The sequence below is a fragment of the Podarcis vaucheri genome (assembly GCF_965113315.1).
Source record: "Podarcis vaucheri genome assembly, chromosome: Z".
NCBI lineage: Eukaryota > Metazoa > Chordata > Lepidosauria > Squamata > Lacertidae > Podarcis > Podarcis vaucheri.
The window spans coordinates 38,254,536-38,277,428 of record NC_138758.1 but is presented as its reverse complement, the minus strand read 5'-3'; the positions used below and the strand labels follow the sequence as shown (position 1 = coordinate 38,277,428).

General features: G+C 45.2%; 1 protein-coding gene across 8 annotated transcripts in view; it reads right to left on the bottom strand.

The window, feature by feature from the left end:
• Positions 1-22,893, bottom strand: part of RAPGEF1 (Rap guanine nucleotide exchange factor 1) — a 108,030-nt gene that overhangs the window by 47,264 nt on the left and 37,873 nt on the right. For all 8 annotated transcript variants that reach the window (XR_014215579.1, XM_082207798.1, XM_082207796.1 and 5 more), the window contains 3 exons: positions 4,369-4,508; positions 2,517-2,695; positions 325-481 (listed from right to left, as the gene is read on the bottom strand). Coding sequence is in view for 7 of the 8 variants with exons in the window: in XM_082207796.1 (XP_082063922.1) it covers positions 325-481; positions 2,517-2,695; positions 4,369-4,508 (476 nt within the window). In the remaining variant the exon portion in view is untranslated. The remainder of the gene's footprint in view (positions 1-324; positions 482-2,516; positions 2,696-4,368; positions 4,509-22,893) is intronic.

Below are 22,893 nucleotides of genomic sequence, written 5' to 3'. Positions count from 1 at the left end.
TGACTTAAGTAGAACACAGCTGTCTGTGCTCTAATAATGATACAGATAATAATAAACCACGACAGATCCACCTTGCAAATCAAGATTTCAAATGAGAAAGGTATGCTTTATTGGGCTGGGGGAAGCTCCCTTGGAATTCTACTGTTTCTGACCAAGTTATGAGTGCAGATGCATTTGAGGTGTGTGCTATAACTAAGCATCTATAGAAGTGTGTCAGAAGAGCCCAGCCTTAGTATTGCTACCATCAGTTTTGAGACAGCCCGTTCTCATGGTGGGAGCAAGGGGTCTGAGGTATGGTCAGAGGCAGAGAAGACAGCACTGTACCTTGACTCCATCCAGAACAGCCTTGATGACCCCTTTCACTGTGTTCACCACCTCTTTATCTTCAGAGTTCAAGCCCTCTAGCATCACCTGATCAGACCAACGTATCAGATTGCCCAGGCTCTGGTACACACGGCTATAGCAGGAAGAGATGGCCGAACTGCAGGAGCAAATAAATAAATAATGCATTGGCATGGAGAATACATGGAGAGAGGTGTTTCAATAAAGGAAAACTGCTGGGGGAAAAATCCTTCGTCACAATACATTTTATTCTGATGTACGACTCACCCAGTCCCAAGTTTGAAGACTATTAATTTTATATTTAATAAGCAAGTAAAGATAAGCTCATCCCAAGTCTGACGAGGAACAGTTAAAAACCAACCAACCAACCAACCAACCAACCAACCAACCAGGCTCTTACTACTGAGTCACTGCCTCACAACAGCCCCTGAAGCTTCAGAATAGTCTTCAAGGGGCAGCCCAACAACCCAACAACCTATGCTGTACCTGTGCCTACCCTAAAAAATCAAGCAACAATTTGCACAATTTTCTAGGGAGACTATTGAGGGTCTGATTCAACAGAATAGTTTTGCCAGCAGCATTCTGTGCAATGGGTCCTAACAACAACAGCAACAACAGTTTTACAGTGGTACCTCGCAAGACGAAAAACGCGCAAGACGAAAGAGTTTTCCATTTTTTGAGTCGTTCCACAAGACGAATTTCCCTATGGGCTTGCTTCGCAAGACGAAACGTCTTGCGAGTTCTTGCGAGTTTGTTTCCTTTTTCTTAAAGCCGCTAAGCCGTTAATAGCCGCTAAGCCGCTAATAGCCGCTAAGCCATTAAGCCATTAATAGTCGCTAAGCCGCTAATAGCCGCTAAGCCGCTAATAGCCGTGCTTCGCAAGACGAAAAAACCGCAAGACGAAGAGACTCGCGGAACGGATTAATTTCGTCTTGCGAGGAACCACTGTATTTGTAAGTCACCCATCTGACTGGGTTGCCCCAGTCACTCTGGGCGGCTCCCAACAGAGTTATTAAAAACACAATGAAACACCAAACATTAAAAACTTTCCTAAAGAGGGCTGCAATGGGGCTTCCCCCTATTCTCTCTGGCACAATGTTGCAATAAGGCTTCCTCCAGCTCCCCCTGGCCTCCTCAAATTGGTTTGTGGTGGGGGTCAGGAAAGCATGAAGGGAGGACAAGGGAGACTGTTCCATCTGGCAAACGGGAATGCTTGCACTGACAGAACAATAATAGCAGCCTGGCATTGAATTCCTCCTTATAGACTTTAATTATGCCATGTGCAACCTGAATTTGTTGGATTTGTGTTTCATCCATGCCACCCCATCCCCCTTTCTGCTGCACAGTCTGATGAATGGCAGATAAGGAAACAACATTCAGCCACATCTCCAGTTCTGAAAACAGCACACTATGGTCACCGTTCATGAGAAAATGTAGAACTAAGCAGTTGCTTGTTATAGTTCTACTTCCCCTGTTGATGATGCAAAACACATTGGCTTCAAACAGGAGGGAGAGGAGAGAGAAATAAATCTAGACACATGTGTCAGGAAGGCAAAATTATATGAAAGTTATTGCATGCCACATATATATATTAATGGAGTAGATCATATATTCCCTAGTGAACGCAAGAAGTGTCCAGCTGGATTATACTAATGATCCAGTCTTGTCCTGGGGGTGTTGGCGGTGAGAACAAAGCTGTGCAGCTTCAGAACTTATCTCAGCAAGCACTGGGAAGCGTCCCAAGCAAAGACATTTCTCATAGGCTCTGATAACTCTTGCCCTGCCAATGCTTTCTCGACCTTGTTAGGTCCACATTTATCCTTAAAATGAGTGAAGATCCAAGGCCTTGTGGTGGGAGCATTGAGCATGCAAGCATTTGACGTCAACCACACTGCTGTGGTGCCTTTGCAGCTGGTGAATTTCTTGGTGATCATGTGGCTGGAGGGAGGCAGGGTTTGAGCCTTTCAAAACTGAATATATTCCACATCACAATAGCATGCCCAATTGAGTGCAGACCCACTGGATCTACCTTAATGACATTAATGGATCACCTGGCAACTCTGTGGTCACTGGATGGAAGGTTGTTCTTAGCTGTAATTGCTTATAATATGCTTTTAACAGCAGCAGCAGCAACAACCTCCTTGTTCCTGGTTAATCCCCTGGCAGCAACTCACCTCTGCTGAATCCGTGTCTCTGCTTGGACCAGCGGCAAGATGGCTTCCAGTACTTTGCTGGCAGATCCCGGCAGCATCTCCAGCACCTTGCTGTCGATTGCCATTTTGTCAACGATGGTCTTGAAATAGCGTAGTGCACTCACTACGTCCTTCTCTCTCTCCTCCAGCCAAGTGAGATTCTGAGGAGGAATGGAAGGAAGGTGAAAGGGAAACATTTACTGTTTCGGTCAGTGACCATACAGGAAGGAAGGTGCTATCAATAAAGATACTGGGCCAATTAACTGCTAAATGTGTCTGCTTGCATGTCATTATTATTCATAGAATCACAGAATTGCAGAATTGGAAGGGGCCCCTAAGAGTCATCCATTCCAATATCCTGCAATGCAGGAATCACAACTAAAAGAATCCCTGGCAGAATTCAATTATGATTACTTCCGATGAAGCACCTTGAAGCTATTTTGCAATGCAAGAAAAACATCTATTGCATCTATTTTAAAAATGGTTTTGAATTCAATATGAATACCAACTGTGATAAAAAATAACCCCCACTTTATTGAAAGAGGAGCATCTTCAATACAGCCAAGCAGGCCCTTGGAAATGGTGCCTGGCTGATATGTAACAGGAGGGAGTTCCAAAGGGATGTGCCTCCCTCCAGCTACACACAAGAGGACTGTACCACACAAAAGCTAGAAGAGTAGAACCACCACAACTCTCTCAGAAAACTAAATGAGCAACTCACACCTACACAATCCAAGAAACTGGAGCCCTAGCAACTGATGGGCTGTATCAGAAAGGCACACTTCATTTCTCCCTGATACAGAAATAACATGGAATAATGTTTTGGGGACACTTTCCTACAGCGAGTCTTGGGAATCAAATTTAGCACAAGACAAACAGGACTTTATTAAAAGTAAGCAGGGGTGGTTTTTAAAAACTTTGTTTTGGGTTGGGAGTTTTTTTTTCCGGGGGGCGGTTGTTGCACCATACCCAGGAATTTCAATGTTACTTTTGGCGACTCCATTTCCACTTTAGCTAGACTGTCCTTAGTCAATGGTTAACCAGGCTTGGCCCCCAAAATAAATATATACAGATACAGGACAAATAATACAGAGCTTGCTCTGAAACACCCATGTTGGCTCTGCATAAAATCTTGAGGAAGCCTTCCATGGGCCACCCTCATTCTCCCAGAGTGACAGCATCCTTGCCTGCACTGTGAACCTGATCAGTTGCTTCCCTTTCGGCTAATCATTTGGCTGAAGACAATAGTTAACATTGCTTAGGAGCTAATCCCCACAAAGACTGACTGTTGCGCAAGTCTCTCTGCTTAAACACTTGGCCTCATAAATAAATTCACCCAATGCAGCAGGCTGCCTCATTCTCTCTCTGCCAGGACCCCAACCTAGAGCAGCAGACTAAGCAGGATGGAGACTGGCCAGGTGCGCCAGACCAGTGGCACCAACAAGGAGGCTTGCTGGTGACTCAGACATACAGCATGATGTTCACATCTGAGATGGATCTAGTGTTCAACCTGGCAGAGTGGGGGTGGTGGTCTTGGTCCAGGGACCCCTGGAGTGGGGCCTCCACACTGGGGACCTATGCCCCCTGCCTTGTTGGCCCATCAACACCAGAAATGCACGGGGGGCGGGGGGAGGCAGGAATCCACAAAGACTCAACTCAGACCAAGGAGCAAGGCTGGCCTGCAGGCTTGCGGTGCAAGGAAGTTTCTGTGGTGGACCTCCCTACTTCCACTGCTTCCTGCTCAACATATCTACTTAAGAGCAATGCCTCTATTGCACCACCTGCCCCTCATGGGCTCTGCCTTTGGGGAGGGGGCATGACACCACACACTTACCTTGTTCACCACCTTCTCAGGAGTCTTCACCATGAGGTCAGGCTGCTTCCCTTTCCTGGATGGTGTCCGCTTTATTTTGGGAGAGTGGAACTTGTCCTTCAACTTCATGGTGAATGAGGCGAGATGGGAGCGCTGAGAATCTACAAAAAAAGATGAAGGGTATGAGTGTATTTATCTGATTGGGCTGGAATCCAACTTGCACCAAGCGATATGCCCATATCAATAAATCAAATCTTTATTATGGTTGGCTGATGCTGAAACAAAGCACATGATATACAGCAATACAAAATCGTAGCGTCAGAAGAACTAGCTATTAATGATTCAAGATGACAAATGAGAAACTGACCATTATAGCAGGTGTTGCATATTACAATCTTCAAATATGTACACTGAAAACTGCCATGTGCAGGTCAGACTGGTGGTCCCTTCTAGACCAGAACTGTCAACAATGACTAGTAGCAGCTCGCTAGGGGGTCAGACTAGGGGTCTTTCCCTGCTCTACCTGGGGATGCTCTGCCACTGGTCTGTAACAGATTTATTTGACCCCTCAAGGCAGTGCTTTTTTTCTGAGAGTACTCTAGGATCTGCAGTACCAGCACCTTCCCCCCGCCCACCCAGAAGCACTGGTTAAAAGTGTGGTACTTATGGTAACAACTTCATAGTGAATACAGACACCTTTTTTACTAGAATGAAAACACTGCCAGGTTAAATAATATGCCTCAACGGTGCTGAGTGGAGACTGTGGGTGGAAGCAGATTTGCATTCTTTACCTGTCTTCAGTATAATTTGTCAATAATAGTACAGGATCAACATGGGCTTTCATGATCTAATATTTTAGATATTAAAGCTTTAATCTTCTCCCAGTTTTTCCAATATAAGGGTGCTGAGAGCTGTTACAAGACCTCCCTGTGCCCCTCCCAAAGCTACAATTCCCAGAGTTCCCTGTGAACGATTGTTAAAACACTCAAAAAATGTAGCTCTGTGAGGAGAATAGGGGGTGTCCTAACAACTCTCAGCACCCCTAACAAACTACAGATCTCAGAATCTTTTGTCAGAAACCGTAACTGTTTAAAGTAGAACCATAATGTTTTAAGAGTATAATGTGAATGTGGCCTCTGTTGAATACAACCCAACATGCCAGCAGATATATGGGGGGAGGCCATGGTAGATGGAATAAATGTGGAAAAGGATATATAGTGGTACCTTGGTTTGCAAACTGCTTTGGATTACAACCGTTTAGGATTACAACCACATCAAACCCGGAAGTGCGTGTCCCTTTTTTTGGATTACAACCCATTTTTTTTTATTTCAACCAATTTTGTTTTTGATTACAATAATTTTGTTTCGCCCCATTGGCGAAAGTGTGCCTTGGGTTACAACCTGTTTTGGTTTACAACCGGACCTCCGGAACGGATTATGGTTGTAAACCAAGGTACCACTGTAAAGATATATTGCTAAACTGGCTGCTTAAATGAGGAGAGGAAGCATAATCATGTATGGGGTTTCCCCCTCTCTACCCTCATTTTCATTTGAGCTATTTTAGTTTCAATGCACTTTTCACGGTCTGTAGCCCTTGCAAAGAAGAAGCAGTACCTTTCTAACATCAGCAGGCATGTTTGTAACCACTTAAACTGCAAAATGAAACAAGCCCGGGTGATTTCACAGTAAGCCACTGCTGGCAGTCTCCTGCCTAAGCTGACACAGCTGGTCTCAGAAGAGGTGCTGAGACTCCCAGACAACTGGTTGGGGGGACGGGACTTCAACATCCATACTGAGGCGACTGGCTCTGGGGTGGCTCAGGACTTCATGTGTGTGTGCATGTTCATATGTATGTATATCTATATCTATACTGCTCTTCAACATCATGGCTCCAATGATGACTATGCGGCTGTCATGGCTCCAATGATGACTATGTCAGGCCACACTCTGGACCTTGTTTTCTCCACTGGATAGGAAGAGGGTGATCTCAAAGTAGGGGATATTGGCATCAGTCCCTAGTCAGATCACTTCCTGTTTCAGCACCTTTTCCCCTTCGCTGAGGTGGGGGACCTGTTAGGATGGTCTGTCCTTAGAAGCCGATGGATCCAGTGGGCTTCCAGAGTGCTCTGGGAGATTTCCTGTCAAATCTCTGGCTGACCTCTGGAACAACTAAATGGCTCAGGCTGTTGACGGGATCACCCCTGAGTGCCCTCTCCTGCTTGGCTCCCTGGTACACTCCAGAGCTTAGAGCGAAAAACAGAGTCATAGCTACAGGGGAGCTAGCCAGGTGTTTTGCCCGGTGTGAAGGCTCCAGAGGGGCGCCATTGAGGCTCCCAGGCTCTCTCTCTCTCTGTGTGTATGCAAATATGCACAAGGAGGTGCCAAACCTGGTCTTTGACCCAGGTGAAATACAGTCTAGTTTTGCCCCTGGCAAGGAAAGAGGCTAGGAGATGGTTCGAACATGAGTAGAAGAACAATCTGGTTGAATGCAATCATACTCTGGTGGGGGCTCATTATTGAGTATACCTAGTGAGCAGTGAAGCCTGCAAAGAAGACTTACTCTGCTGCTTCCACTGCATTCTCATTGTGTGGTCTAGCAGAGCTTTCCCAGGTAGTATGGAGCCTGCTACAGTCTGGCCCAAGGGAGGTGGCAGAACCTATGGCAACTCACTGTGACTTGTTTGCAAAGCTTTTGAGGATAAAATTGTTGCATCCACTGGAATCTTGACACCGCTGTTACAACAGATGAAGGGCAGTATATAAATTTAAACAACAGGGGGAGCTAAGCGGCGAGGCAGGCAAGCCAGATGGGAAACAACCACCCGGCCTTCTAGTACAATATTAGACAAAAATAAACAGTGGCTCTCTCAATATGTTCCTTCAACTTGTTCAAGGATGCGGTTGCCTCAGTTTATAAATCACACCGGCTGTTATGTCTATCTGCCTACAGTTAGGCTAGGCAAACAGAATACATGAGAATGCAAGAAGAGCCTGGCTACTGGAGCAGGCCAACATCCCATCTAGGCCAACATCCTGTTCTCACAGTGGCCAACCAGAGGCCCAATGGGAAGCCTGCAAGTAGGATCTGAGGACAAGGGCAATTCTCCACTTTTGTGGTTTCCAGCAACTGGTATTCAGAAGCATTACTGCCACCAACCATGGAGGCAGAGCATAGCCATCATGGCTAGTTGCCATCAATAGCTTTTCCCTCTATGAGTCTGTCAAATCCTCTGTTAAAGCCATCCAAGTTGGTAGTTATCATGGCTTTCTGCGGAAGGAGGCTCCAGAGTTTAACGATGTGCTGCATGAAGAAGTCTTTCCTTTTATCTGTCCTAAATTTCCAACATTTGACTTTATTAGAAGTCCACCAGTTCTGGTGTTTTGAGAGAGGGAGAAAAACTTTTCTCTATATACACTATATACATTTCCCCGATGCCATGCAAAATTTTATAAACTTCTCTCACATCACATCTACTTTGGCAGAGGACTGGACATACCAAGAAGGTTGGGTCTCATTTTTGTAGCAAGTTATAGCTGTAAGGGGTTGGGGAGTAGGACTGCTTTTCAAATAAAGAAGCAATATATTCCATTTTGAAATAATCCTTACACAAAGGAACATAGGGTTCCTTTGTGTAAGGATTACATATGATTACATAGAGTCCCCTAATCATAAAGTAAGATTCTAGTCCTTAGAGTTCTGAATAAATAGGTACATAAATTAATAGGTACATACTGAAATAGACCATGAGCTCATCAAGCCCAGTACTATCTATACTGTCTGGCAGTGGCTCTCTGGAGTTTCAGAAAAGGGACATTCCAAGACCTACTTAGAAATGCCAGTAATTGAACCAGGGACCTTCTGGGTAAAAGACAGATGTTCTAACACTTTATGCTGTGAACCACCCAGGGATCTTTGGATGGAGGGCAGTATACAAATTTAATAAATAAAAATAAGTAACATTGAGCTTCAGCTCTTTTCTGAAGGATTCCAGACTGTCTGGTTGTCTAGGGGCATTTCTCAATCACCATAGGTGAGTGGCTATGTACATGTGCGGCAGATTTAACTAGCTTCAATGGCTGAACAGCCAAGAGGGAACCAATTTCTAATTTCACTGTGCAGCTTCAAATGAGAGATTTATTTATTTATTTATTTGCTTGATTTTAAATATCAGAGCCAACATTCTTAGGATGCTGAATTTTGTGCAAGGGAACAGATTCTGCAGCCATGTGGTAAACCAACAAATGGACAGGTTGAAATCCAGAGCTGCTCATGTCAAAGGAGACGGAGATGGGTCATCACTGGCATGCAGACAACTGGCCCATGGAGCTGCTGAGTCACACAGAAGTCTTCGTAGGCTCAAGACTTACATCAAAGTACTCAGAAAAAAGAAACTACTAGCAGGGAATTATTTGCACTCTTCCCATACCAAGTCTTGCAATATAACACAACTGCAGTCCACAGCTGACTTCCATACTGTAGCAATACATAGTTTTGGGGTACAGTGGTACCTCTGGTTACTAACACTTCTAGTTATGAGCCCTGCTAACACAGAAGTAGCTACTCCTGGTTGCGAACTTTGCCCCAGGATGCGAATGGAAATCATGCACTAGAGGCTCGCACGCAGCATAAGGCCCCATTAGCTAAAGTGGTACCTCAGGTTAAGAACGGTTTCAGGTTAAGAACGGACCTCCGGAACAAATTAAGTTTGTAACCAGAGGTACCACTGTACTTGCAGACTGCTACAGAGGTCACTATGCAAAACTCCCTCTGTGCTAGCAGAAAAAGTACTGCATTATGACTGTCAGCTGTTTCAACACTAACCTTCTCTCTCTAACAATGATAAATGCTAAGTTTAGCCTTTTCTATTCCAGCATATGTGACTGTCCAACATCAAAACAAATTGCCATGACATAAATGGTGCTCTGGGTGTTCCTAATCCAAATAACCATGTGCCAAAGATGCATAGGACATTGAGGCGGGGTTGGCTTTTCAAAGATAATCTGGTCCAATATCCCTAGAAGGTGGCCTCTGCTTGAAAATCTCTTAGCAAAGGTAAGTCTGCTGTCTTCTGAATTTTTAAATGTTCTGTCAAAATTCTGCTTCTTGTCATTTGGACCTGTCAGATTGCGTCCTCCCCTCTGGAGGATAATTTGCTGCATGATCCATGAGATAGACTTTTTTCCCCTTAAAAAGTATGTAGAGCTGAAAGGGGAAGTTGGAAGGATGACATTTTAAAGGCTCAGTTTAATTCTAGTAGATCCAACTTCTACCCAAAACTCTTAGTAAAGTGATGAGTGAGTGTCTTTTTGGGTACGCGTATCTTGAAGTGACCAGAGAGGATGCTGTCTACAGTGTTCTGTGCCCAAAGGATTGAAAAGGTTTTAGACCTCTGGTCTAAAACAAAGGACGGAAAGAACTCTTTTGTATTTCTATGCAAATTTACACAGATTCCTTCCATGGATTAAAATTCACACAATTAGATTAGCCATGGCTTTTTAAAACGGGTGACAGGCCTAATTCTAGTATTTCCACAGTGAGATGGGTTTACCCCGCCTTCACCATGTCCTGCTTTCGAATGAGATTAAATTTGATTGGGTTGCAATCACAGAAAGAATAACATTTCCTCCAACGCTCAGCTTTCCTTATCCCTCTTGTCTAGTAAGTAACTGGGAGGGAAATTATGTATATGTTTACTAAGAATTAAGGCTTCATCTACATCAAACCTTTAAAGCACTACTATACCACTTTGTGGCCAAAAATAAATATAGGAGCTGTAGTTTGTTGAGGGTCCTGGGAGTTGTTAGACGACCCCTTTTCTTTGCACCGAGCTACAATTCCCAGAGTGGTTTTAACAGCTAAGCCCTCTTCCCCAGGGAGCTCTGGGAATTGTAGCTCTGGGAAGAGAATACGTTATCTCCTAAAAACTCTCACCATCCTGTACAAGCTACACGTACCCAGATGCTTTGGGGGGAACAGTGACTGTTTAAAGTTGTGTGATAGTGTTTTTAACGTACAGTGCAGATGGGTCCTGATTCCCACCAAGTTTAATGGGACTTACTCCTAGCTAAGACTGTGTAAGGTTAGGTTTTTTCTTTAAAATCAACAACACTGAAGCCTTTCTTTTAGGAATTTTAGGTGCCGAAATCCCAAGGGAGCAGAAAAGACTTTATGTATGCGACCACAGCTGCGTGGATATTATTGGCCCAGGGATGGAAAGAAGATAAAGTCCCTACCAGAGAAGAATGGCAGATCAAGTTGATGGGATTATGTCTCAGTGGCAAAAATGAAGAGAAGAATAAGAAATCAGGAATATCCAAATTTTAATAAGGAATGGGAAATTTTTAATAATTTACCTTAAAAACCATTGTAAACATTTAAATTCATTAGTATGATTTGAATAACACATGTAGTTTAATGGTGAATTTTGGATATAATGGAGATGTAAAAAGATTTGATTATAAAAGATCCAGGAGGAAATGATTAATAATAGGGCCCACAAAGGGGAGGAGGGAAGTCCAGGAGATTATCTGGAATCTTGTCTTCATGTTGTATGTTTGTGATTGTAAAATTTTAATTTGAAAACCAAATTAATTTATGTGTACAGTTAGGAATGCCCTCGTTACATTTTCTTTCCTCCTACCCCATGCCAGAGTGTGTGGTGCTATCGATATGATGTGAAAATAGTTCTTCACATTTACTGCTTTTATGTCAGCCTGTAAATGATATGAAAATGTTCAAATTTTACAATTACAAAATCCATAAATAGGCAACACCTTTGCTATCCAACATATCAAAATGTCACAAAATAGCAAGCATGTTTTTGAGATGTCCATAGCAAAGGATAGAGTGGGAAAGAGCAAAAATGAACCGGAAAGGGAACTGCTAAAGTCATTAAGGTGTGATGATGAATTATGGAGAACCTCTGAAAACTTGCTCATTATTTTTAGCGGTTAAGTCTGTCAGAAATCAGGGTTCCAATCAGAAGAGCCTGGTGCACTGGATCAGGTCCAAGGCCCATCTAGTCACACATCGTGTTCTCACAGTGCCCAACCAGAGGACTAAGAAAACCCCCAAGTGGGACCCTGAGTGCAACAGCCATCTCTTCACAGGTGATTCCCAGCTGCTGGATTTAAGAGGCATAAAGAAGCATATCATAGCTACCAGCCACTGATAGCCTTTGCTCCATGTGTTTGTCTACTTCCTCTTTAAAGCCATTCAAACTGGTGGTTGTCGCATCATCCTGCTGCAGCCAATCCTACTGTTTTTACTATGTGTTGTGTGGAGCACTACTTCTTTGTGCCTGTCTTTGAAATCTTTAAATATTCACCTTCAAGGGATGATCCTAGGGTTCTAGTGTTATGAGAAGGGGCGGGGAATGTCACTCTAATCGCTTTCTCCGTGCCATGCATAGTTTTATCCCCCTTTACTCAAACAATTTCGCTCTCTCTCAAAGCAGCCTCCATGGGCACCTGCATTTCATCTCCATGGATGCTTCCTTGCCTTTGAAAATGGTTAACAACAGAGCCTCTGACCCTAACCAAGATCTCTGGGCCACAGCCTTTGCCTCCTCTCCACATCCCTGAGAGAAAGTCTAACACATAAGCCTGCATACAAACATTCCTCATTTCATCCGTTTGGCAAAGACGAATGTGCCTTATTACCAGGCTGGGTTTGAACATGGTCCAGCTGCTGAGTCATGGCCTTATGCTGGCTTTAAAGCTTGCCTTGCCACAAGTCGGCGCGTGCCTAACTCCTGACAACACACACAGCGCGCGCGCACACGCACTGACAAAAATTTAAAAACCAGCTTGTGACTTCCAGGCAAGAGTGCCCTGGCTGGGAAACCGCCTTCAGACACAGAGAGCCAGTCCCGAGCACCAGCAATTCTGAGTCACCTTCGAATGCTGCTAGAGCAGCTCAGAGCAGCTGGGCGACATTTCGACACACTGCAATTTGCTTGAGCAAAGCTTTTGTCAGTTGGCCAAGACAGAACATTAAAACCTGGTGAAGGAGGTCCATTTTTTTATTTTTATTTTTTGAAAACCATAGGGGGGGATTGAGGCAGGAAAAAAGGAGCCAGTGGAGGATTTATTGGCCCCAGGCTTGCAGCAGGATGCAAGCAGCAGCACAAAAAACAAGCTTACTTTTTTGCAAAATAAAACAAGAGACTCTTTTGTTTGGGGGAAGTGTAGTGTGCTGCTTGTGGGTTGTAGCCAGCAGAGTAGACCATGCAAAATTCATGAACCTAAGTTAGTCAGGTCTATCAGTTTCAACGAGTCTCCTCTGAGTAGGACGAATCTTGGATTATTACTCACAATCCAACTCCAGTGTAAGCTTTGTGCAAGAGAATCAGGAGGAAGCATATGGGCCATAGTGGGACATGCACAGAAAAAGCTGCAGTATGTATCTCACCTACGGGCTTCTGTTCAGGACTCTAGTCAGCCCGGCATGCTCTCCTCAAGGATGCTCCATTCCACTCCTTCTTTCCAGGTTCCTTTCTAACCAACCTATTATGTGGCTAGTAAGCAAGCTGAGTTTTCTTTGGGATTATTTGGGGCTGCTGTGTTTTAACTCCCTTAAGAGTTTGTGTGGTTTGTAAGAAAAAGAGTCTGTACTTTGCAAACCTCAAGGTACCCCTGCCCCACCCATACCAATTTATCTCTCTCTTGTTTCTTAGTGGTCCCAGTTTGACTCCACTATTTCTGTCGGCACCCACCACATGAGTTCACTATTAGAGGGACTGAGACCAATCCAGCTTAGATATAAATAATCTGAAAACCCAGAGCCCTTGATTTCCTCAAAGGACACTTTTCTGAAACTGCTTTTAAAAAAATGATTCATTTAAAAGACCAGGCGGACAATTTCACACACATAAAAAAGCCCCAGGTCAGTCAAAACATTTATTTCCCCCACTGTGACAATGATGCTTGGAAGCAGACACAGCTTTTGAAAGAACACTCAAAATTTAGGAATCGTGCAATCAACTGGAGGGCTAACAAGCTGTGTCACTCTTTTTCAAAAAAGGCCTAAGGGGACAGGAAGGAAGCAAGCATCCCAAAAGCTACCAGAGGGAGAGCAACAAAGGTCCTCTCTTCCCACCTGATAATGAAGCCACAAAGCGCCTCTGAGTGAACAGAACTCTTCCAAAGCGCTTCTGAGCACAGAGGTGACTTATGTAACGAGTTACACAACGCTGCCCATTAAAATGGCATTTCCCTCTTCACTGAGCGCCTCTCTGTCATCTGAAGAGTGAGTGGCAAAGACAGAGAAGCTTCAATTAAAGCCCTGGCCAACGGGGAGGGGGAGTGGGGGTGCATGAGGATTTTGGCGGAAGTAGAGCAGAAGGATGAACTCCAGATGAAAGAGGAAGCTTGGGCTTTAGAGGCCAAAGCATACTGTTAACATTATACCAGTGTATGACTCCACTTCCTAAGCTCTGCAAAAGTGCAACCAGGGTGTGTGGATGGGTGTCCCTGAAACAACAGGGTTTAAAATGTAAGCTTTGACAGGTGTGGGCCAGAAAGGGATGGGAAGAATGGAAAAGGAAGAGTACCGTATTTTTCGCCCTATAGGACGCACTTTCCTCCCTCCAAAAACGAAGGGGAAACGTGTGTGCGTCCTATGGGGCGAATGCAGGCTTTTGCTGAAGCCTGGAGAGTGAGAGGGGTCGGTGCGCACCGACTCCTCTTGCTCTCCAGGCTTCAGGAAGCTCTGCACAACCCTTGGGAGACCGGCACGACTTCGCGCCGGTCTCCCAAAGGTTGCACAGAGCTGCCTGCATTCCGAAGCCTGGGGCGCGCTGAACAGCATGCCCGGGCTTCGCGCAGCTCTCTGCAAGCCTGGGGAGACCGGCGCGACTTCCTGCCGGGCTCCCTAGGCTTGCAGATAGCAGGCTATTCTGGGGGTTGGGGTTGGGAGAAGCTCGGGCTTCCCCCGCACCAGCCCCGTGCCTGGGGGGAAAATAATCCCCCCTTTATTTCCCCTCCCCCCAAAAAACTAGGTGCGCCCTATGGGGCGAAAAATACAGTAATAAAGGAAGAAGAATACGGAGCTCTCTTTTCAACTCACTGGCTTCAATTTTGGTTTAAGTGTTTATACCTGCTTCAGTTGTTTTATTGCTTATTCAGGAATGGAAAGCATCTTTCTGCCCGTGTAGGTAACTGCTGGGGCAGGGATGTCCCACCCCTGAGGCAAGGTGAGGCAGTCACCTCAGGCAGCAGGATCCACAGGGGCAGCAGATCTGTCCTCAGAGGAATGCATCGGTCACTGCTGCAGTGAACTCCTTAGAGGTTGGATTTGCTCTCCCATGCCACCTCTACAGTGGCCTCTTGGCAATTAAGAGGCACTGCTGGTCTTCCAAATTTAGGGAGGAAATAGCGGGGCTGCCCATAATAATAATAATAATAATAATAATAATAATAATAATAATACCCCACCCATCTGGCTGGGTTCCCCCAGCCACTCTGGGCAGCTTCCAGCAAAATACTAAAATACAACAATTCATCAAATTATTCCCTAAACAGGGCTGCCTTCAGATGTCTTCTAAAAGTCAGACAGTTGTTTATTTCTTTGACATCTGATGGGAGAATGTTCCACCGAGAAGGCCCTCTGCCTGGCTCCCTGTAACTTCGCTTCTCGCATTGAGGGAACCGCCAGAAGGCCCCCGGAGATGGATCTCAGTGTCTGGGCTGAACAATGGGCGTGGATACGCTCCTTCAGGTATACTGGGCCAAGGCCATTTAGGGCTTTAAAGGTCAGCAACAACACTTTGAATTGTGCCCGGAAACGTACTGGGAGCCAACGTACTATAGGGTCTCCTGGACTGTGCACCCGATTGGCAGGACTCAAAGTGAGCCCCTTCCCTCCAACTGTGACAGCCTTTGAATCCCACTTCAGCCATGGGGTAACACTGATTTGACACCCACCCCCGTTCCCGATGTAGATCTTCACTCACCCATTCTTCCCTGGCAGGGGGCCCCACATTTTTTAGTTCACGTCAAGTGCCAAAATGTCTTGGGCCGGTGCTATGCTGGGGGCCAGAGATAGAAAGTGGGTGGAGCAATGGATGTTTCCCAATTAAGGCAAGTAATAATACTGCTCTATTCCACCTTGGCTAGAGCACACCTAGAGTACTGTGTCCAGTTCTGGGCACCACAGTTTAATAAGGATATTGACAGACTGGAATGTATACAGAGGAGGGTAGCATAGAAGATAAAATGGTCTGGAAACCAAGCCTTATGAGGAATGGTTGAGGGAGTTGGGAATGTTTCAACTATCTAAAGAGCTGTCTAATAGAAGACAGTGTAAGCTTGTTTTCTGGCAGGCATTACTGAAATCTGGTGGGATGAGACTCAAGACTGGAATGTAGAAATTGAAGGGTAAAACCTGTTCAAAAGGAATAGACCAAATAGGAAGGGAGGAGTAGCAGCATTATATGTAGAGGATATGTACACTTGTGAAGAGCATGAAAAGCAGATTGAGAATATATGGGTAAAAAATGTAGGAGAGAGAAACAACAGTGACCTTACTGTGGGTGTCTGCCAAGCCAGACTAAAGAGTTGGATGCGCTTCCTAGAGCAGATTACCAAGCATTCAAGAAGGAGAGATATAATGCTCATAGGAGACTTCAACTTCCCTGATATCTGTTGGAACTGAACCTCTGCCGAGAATGTAAGGTTTAACTAAGCAACAAGGGGATCATCTATTTTGGACCAGATCCTCAACGAGAGAGAGGAACTGATTGACGAAGTGGAACTACTCAAAAACTTGGGAAGAAGTGATCATGTCCTCCTGGGTTTCATAATACAGAGGCTAGGGGAAACTGAGTATAGTCAGACATGCACTCTGCACTTTAAGAAGGCTGATTTCAAAAAACTTACGGACCTACTGGGTGAGGTCCCATGGTCAGAAATGAATGGGAGTCAGCGGCGTAGCTAGCTGCTCAGGCACCCAAGGCAGCGCATGCATCCTGCACCCGGGGCAGGCCGCCCATGGGGCAAGCCGGGGCAGGGTGAGCTTCGCAGAGCCGGGCCTCCCCCTCCGCTGTAGGGCGGCTGAGGGGGAGGTGGTGGGCAGAAGCAATCCCCATGGTGTTGCCTGCCCATCACCTCACCCTCAGCTGCGCTACAGCTGAGGGGGAAACGATGGTCAGATGCCAGCCCTGTGCTGCTCAAAAGAGCCGCACAAAGCTTGCAGACAGTCCACTCACTGCCTCCCCCTCAGTTGTATGTTGGCTGAGCCTGCAGGAGGTGGCGGGCAGACGCAAGCCCCACACTGCTGTTTTGGGCAATGCGGAGCCTGCAGGCATCTACTGTGTCACTCCCAGGAGAGACATGTGGCTCACAGTGTGGCGTCCAGTGCCCCCCGCCCCCTAACTATGCCTTAAAGGTGAACTATTGAAGGCAGAAAGACAGACAATTCCAACAAGAGAGATGGGAGGCATCTAAAGAAACCTGTGTGGCTGCATAAGGAGATTACAGCTGAGCTGAGATTTAAGAAGGGCATATACAAGAAATGGAAGAAAAAGGAAATCACAAAGGAACAGTATACATGAGTAGCCAACAGTTGAGGGTGAATGTCAAGTGAGCTAAAGCTCAGAATGAACTCAGGCTTGCAAGAAAGGCTATGCTCTGGTGGGTAGGACCTGGACCAATGGCTTCAAATTACAAGTAAGGAGATTACGAATAAACATTGGGAAGTACTTTCTGATGGTAAGAGCTGCTCAATAGGAGAACGGGCTAGGGCTTCCTCGGGAGATGGTGGACTCTCCCTCCTTGGAGGAATTTAAGCAGAGGCTGGGTGGCCATCTGTTATGGATGCTTTAGTTGAGATTCCTCATTGCAGGGGGTTGGACTAGATGATACTTGGAGTCCTTTCCAACTCTACAGTTCTATGATTCCGTGTTACTTTTTTGCATAGCTTGTTTACTTCTACGCATGCAAAAGTAAGGAATTTCTATACACACACACCCTTCATCTACGGCTAACAAGAGATTATCACAGCTCGAGGACACATTCCAGCCAGGCAAAAGCAGTCAAGGAGGGTGTGGAGGAGAGCCAGGGAAGGTGCAGCTTGCTGAAGAGACATGGCCAAAAGCTGGATAAAGAATCTGGAGCACCACATGTGGCTCTTGGACCTTAGAGGTTCCGTACCCCTCAAATGTAAGTTTCCGTAAAGTGCTCTGAGGGTCCCTGTTAGCACCAAATGGTGGTCTAGGAATGTAAATCCATACTTTCTTATTTATATAAGGTTAAATTTCAGTTGGGAATGAGGATTCTAGGGTCTTTAAGCCAGGTGTATAAATGAAGTTACTAGCCTGCAAAATAATGTTTACTAGCCTGCTGGCAAAGGAGAGAAGGAGAGTGCCACCCCTTTTTCTATTAGGCAAGTGTGCATTTCTATTCTGAGTGCAGCAGAGGGATAGAGCGCTCCATCTGCTGCCAGCCTGCTCACTTTACCTGCATGCCATTCCATGTTGCTACCAGTTCACTCCACCAAGCCCATGGATACATGTGCAAAGCATGAACTAGACAGTCTCTCAGCTCTCTTCCAATTCTATGCTTTTATAAGTGTGCAATGACCATCATTTCCCATTTATTGTCCCTAATGATGTTGTGGTGGACCATGTATAAGCTGTAAGTCTCTTACACTGGTGACTACCTCTAGGAATCACATATTTATGCCCAGAGCTATTCAGACATGCTAAAATTAGTCCGTTAACAGTTTTAGTGTCTTAACCACCACCCACTTAAATTCTAAACAATAGAAGAGAAGTAAATGCTATTGAATTCTCCTGTCTTAAAATATTTACAAGTCCTACAATAAAAATAGTTTCCAAGTAAAGCACTCAGTTGGTTCAAACATTTAAGCCATGCTACCCTCATTTGATTAAATCCACCCCAGTCCCAATTTCAATTCAAGTGATTTTTTTTTATTTGGGAAAACTTGTCAAGATAGCATGCAAAAAACTAACATGGCAGATTTTCTTTATTTTTTTGCTTTTCTTTACTTAAGATATATATAAAAGTCAGATACTAAATCAGATCTCTCAACAATTTAGGGCAGTAGTAAATCTTCAAAATCAATGTTCTAGAGAAACCATGTTCACTGCTTGCATTGCTTGCACCACCACTACCCCTGCAGAGGCCAAGAAAGAACAGTAAGTGGATGGATGTCATATTGGCCATCCTTTGGACCTCCTAGAAAACTCAACCAACCAAACCTGCTGCTGCCTGGAACTGGGTTCATGCAGTACAGCTAATCTGAGAACAGAATGGGATGCAGTGGTGGGTAGCCCAAGGAAGCACCATCAGACCTGGATGCCTGTCCATAAACCCCAGCATGAAAGACTAGGATGGTGCCAGCAGATTCCAGGAAACGTCTTTAGGAATGGAGTGATCTGTGAGTTTGTTTGGGCCCTGCGTGAGAGCCAGGTGTCTGAAGGAGTGGCAGAAAATGGTCAGAAGAAGGAATTTACATTATTATTTATTTATTAGTTACTGTGTATTAATAGTTTTATTGTGTATTTTTGCAACATAAATGCACTCCCTTCGAGGCCGATGGGAAATTTCCCAATCTGATGAGAAATTTTAGTCCTACTGTAGCCTTTCCAGCCTTGTGCTCTGCAGATAGTGGACTACACCTTCCACCATCCCCAAACAATGGCCATGCTGGCTGGGGCTTATTCAAATTTGAGTCCAACAATGTCTGGAGGGCACCAGGTCAAGGCAGGCTGCCCTACAAACCCCTTTTTTACATCCTTTGATTGTGTGTAAATGCAGTATTGGCTCATTTCCTTTCTAAAGACAAGGGAAGAAGCTTCAACATACAGGAAACTGGCCCACCCTTAACCTCTGTTGCTTGGGTGGAGCTGTCCCAAGTCCCAAGACTCTGTAGGGAATGAGCATATTAGGAAAGCAGCCAGGATTCAGTGGAAGAAGGCGGAGGTGGTGGGCAGGCATGGGCTGAATCCAGACAGTCCAGCCAGATTGATGGGAGAAACTTGTTCCTGATCTGCAGGTCACCCTCCCAAGCAGCTTGGCCCTCAGGAAGCAGAGGCAGCCAGCAGCCACTTTTGACTTCACTGACATTTCAATGGCTGGGCTGAACCAGGCAGCTCATAAGGGAGGGCAAAGCAACATCTGAAGGCTGGAGAAGGGAGGGCCCTCTCTCCTTCCTCTGCTGGCCAGGGGAATGCTCCATGACTCACAGATGTCATTGCCTTCCATGTCTCCTATAGGGGCTGGTGGAAAAAGCAAAATAAAATAAAATAAAATAAAATAAATTTTTTGAAGGGGGATAGTTTCATTTGGAATCCTAGCACCTACCCTAAGCAACAGCAGTCAAGGTGTTCCTAGCTGCAGGCTTCTCTAAGGGGGAGTTCTTCTGTCACTCAGAGGGTTGGTCCATCTACCACAGTATTGTCAACACTGACTGGCAGCAGCTCTCTTGGGTTTCAGGCAGGGGTCTCTCCCAGCTCTAGAGATGCTGGAGTTTTATAAAACCTACTGACCTATGGTCAGGGATGATGGGAGGTATAGTCCAGCAATCTTGGGATGGCCACAGGTGAACCATCCTTGGCCTTACACTAACTTTTTAAAAACATATGTAAATGCACACCTCTTAGTCAATCCATCAATCTCTTTGTTATGGTCCATCTAGCTCTGAATTATCAACACTGGCAGGCAGCAGCTCTTCAGCCTTTCAAGTGGTGAGCATTCTCTGCCCTACCTGGGGAAGCTGGCAGGGATTAAACCTTCTGCATGCAAAACAAATCCTCTACCAGTGGCACTTCCTCAAAAGGGTGAATTAACTGGTGGCAGGCCAACAGCACAGCAGTCCTGAGCATGGGGCCAGAAGGGTATCTAATGGGAATGTAATCTGCATAGCCCCCCTACAACTCCCGATAGAAAAAGTCAGAGCTGACAGAAGACTAGCTGCACTAGCAAGCTAAAACCCCAAAGGAGCACAGGAAGCTGCCTTATAACAAATCATGTGACTTAAGTTTGTCCAGGTTCAATTTCCAAATCAGTGTTTTGGCTTGCCTGGAGGGCCCCCTCCGCTAGCATGCAGAAACTCATCTCTTGCTTGCGGGCAAGCCCAGCAGATGTTGCAGGAGGGGTGCATAGAACCACCAAGGCTGCTACTGCATTATACCAAAATCCTAGTGTGAAAAGGCTATACTGTAGTAACAAATAGCTCAGGCACTTAAGGTCTGAAGCACCTTCAGTGGCTGGATTTCCAGGCTGCAAAACCACATCCTCCCGAAAAGAACAAAAGGCTCTGACCCTTCCCATCCCCCACAAGGCACCAGCCTCAAGCTGGAGGAACAGTGAAAGGGTGTGAAACATTGATATTGTGCCCATTTTCTTGTTTGACCTGCCTGTCACTTCCCTTGGGAAGGTTCAGCGCCCATCCGTCCCCCTTCTTGGGGGAAAGGAAAACGAACTTCGCAATTTAGGCTTGGATTTCAAGGCATGCGACTTGTCTGGCTGGAATACAGGTTTCTAAAAAGAACCCCATGTTGCCAGGGGCTGTTTACCCATTGCCAAGGCAACAGGGGTGATGTCATTGCCTCTCACCATTAAGGCACACAATTATGGCAAGGGCTGTGGAGGACACCAGTGCTAACAACAAGCTTTCCTAGGGTTCAAGAGCTCAGATGTAAGGCACTCCACAGAGTTTTATAAATAAAATAACATAAAAGAAAAGAAAAGAAAGAAAGCACCTTCTAATACTAAGTGCTGACATAAATGGAGTCGGAATAAAAGCACTGAGAACAAGAGAGCTGGTATGCCATGCTCAGGGAAATGCTGAGATTTGAAGCAGTACAGAATATATATAAATGAATGCCTAAAGGGGGGGCTTACTATTTATTATTATTTTATTTATTATTTGATGAATTTATATGCCACCCTATACCCAGAGGTCTCAGGATGGTTCACAGAACAAAATCAAACCACAAATCAAAATAAAATCAACAGCCCAATACCCCCCCCCAAAAAAACCCCACCACATTTTAAAAGGCCATAGGTTCCAATGAGAATTGAGCAGGCTCAGTAGCTACAGAATGGAATGGGCTGGAAATGCAAAATTAGGGTGGGAATGGGCTGGAATAGCCCGGAGGAGGGTGTGACCAGGGTTTCCCAAAATTATGGCTTCACTGACCCCTTGATAAAGTTGCTATTGTCCCCAACTCAACTTATTAGAAGCATAAATTGAATAAAGTAAAAATAAATAAATAAATAAATAAATGTATCACCTACACTTGTTTATTACCAACCACGATTACAGTAGTACCTCGGATTAAGAACTTAATTTGTTCTGGAGGTCTGTTCTTAACCTGAGACTGTTCTTAACCTGAAGCCCCACTTTAGGTAATGGGGCCTCCTGCTGCTGCTGTGCTGCTGCCGCAAATTTCTGTTCTCCTCCTGAAGCAAAGTTCTTAACCCAAGGTACTATTTCTGGGTTAGCGGAGTCTGTAACCTGAAGCGTCTTTAACCTGAAGCGTCTGTAACCCAAGGTACCACTGTACTAGTATTTGTAATCTGTAAGAAGAAAATAAATAAGCAAAACAAGTGGGGGGAAATGATACCCTACTTTTAATATTCTCTGATGAGACGGGGGCACCTGGGTGGGCTTTAGCCACCAGCAAGTTGCGAATTCTGGGCTATAGGCTTGAAATTGTTTAAAAAGTGAAACTCTGAACCTGTCTACAATTCTTGTTTGAAGTAAGAGGAAGAACAAGCAAGTGGTAGGGCCTCTGTGTGGAGAAGATGGAGAGATGCTATTGGGTGACAGAGAGAAGGCAGAACTGTTCAACACCTCCTTTGCCTCTTGTCTTCACCCAATAGGAACGCAATGCCCAATCTGGTGATAACGTAATAAATGATGTGTGGCAGGAGCTGTGGCCCAGGAGAGGAAAAGAGGTGATAAGGGAACACCTAGCTGATTTAAATGAATTCAAATCTCCAGGACCTAGTGAGCTGCGCCCAAGGGTACTAAAGGAGCCTGCGGATGTAATCTTTGAGAATTCTTGGAGAACAGGTGAGGTCCCTGCAGACTGAAGGCGGGCAAATGTTGCCCCCATCTTCAAAAAGGGGGGGATCAAATTATCTATGATTCTATGAGCTATGAAGAAAGAAATATGGCCTGAGAATACCGTTATATTGTGGAATCATCTGATTAAATACAGACATTCCTTAATGGCTAGGCAGATGCCTTCTGTACATGCTCATGCTCTTGATTTCTGAGGCTCATAGTTCCTAATTAAATTTCCCACATCTAATTAGATTGCCTGCATTATAACTCAGAAACTTATTTTCCATTGCTGGGAGAAGAAGAAACAGGATGGTGAACCTGCAACAAAACATCATCATAGTAATGAAACATTTCTCTCCCATACCGGCCTCTACGGCCACAGCAGGCACTGCAACCTGCCTATAGTATGACTTCACCCGCAAAAGTGTACTCCTCCATTGTCTACTAAGCAAGATGGATGCCAAGCAACTGGTCTTGAAACTTGCCAGAACCTTGTCTTGAAAATG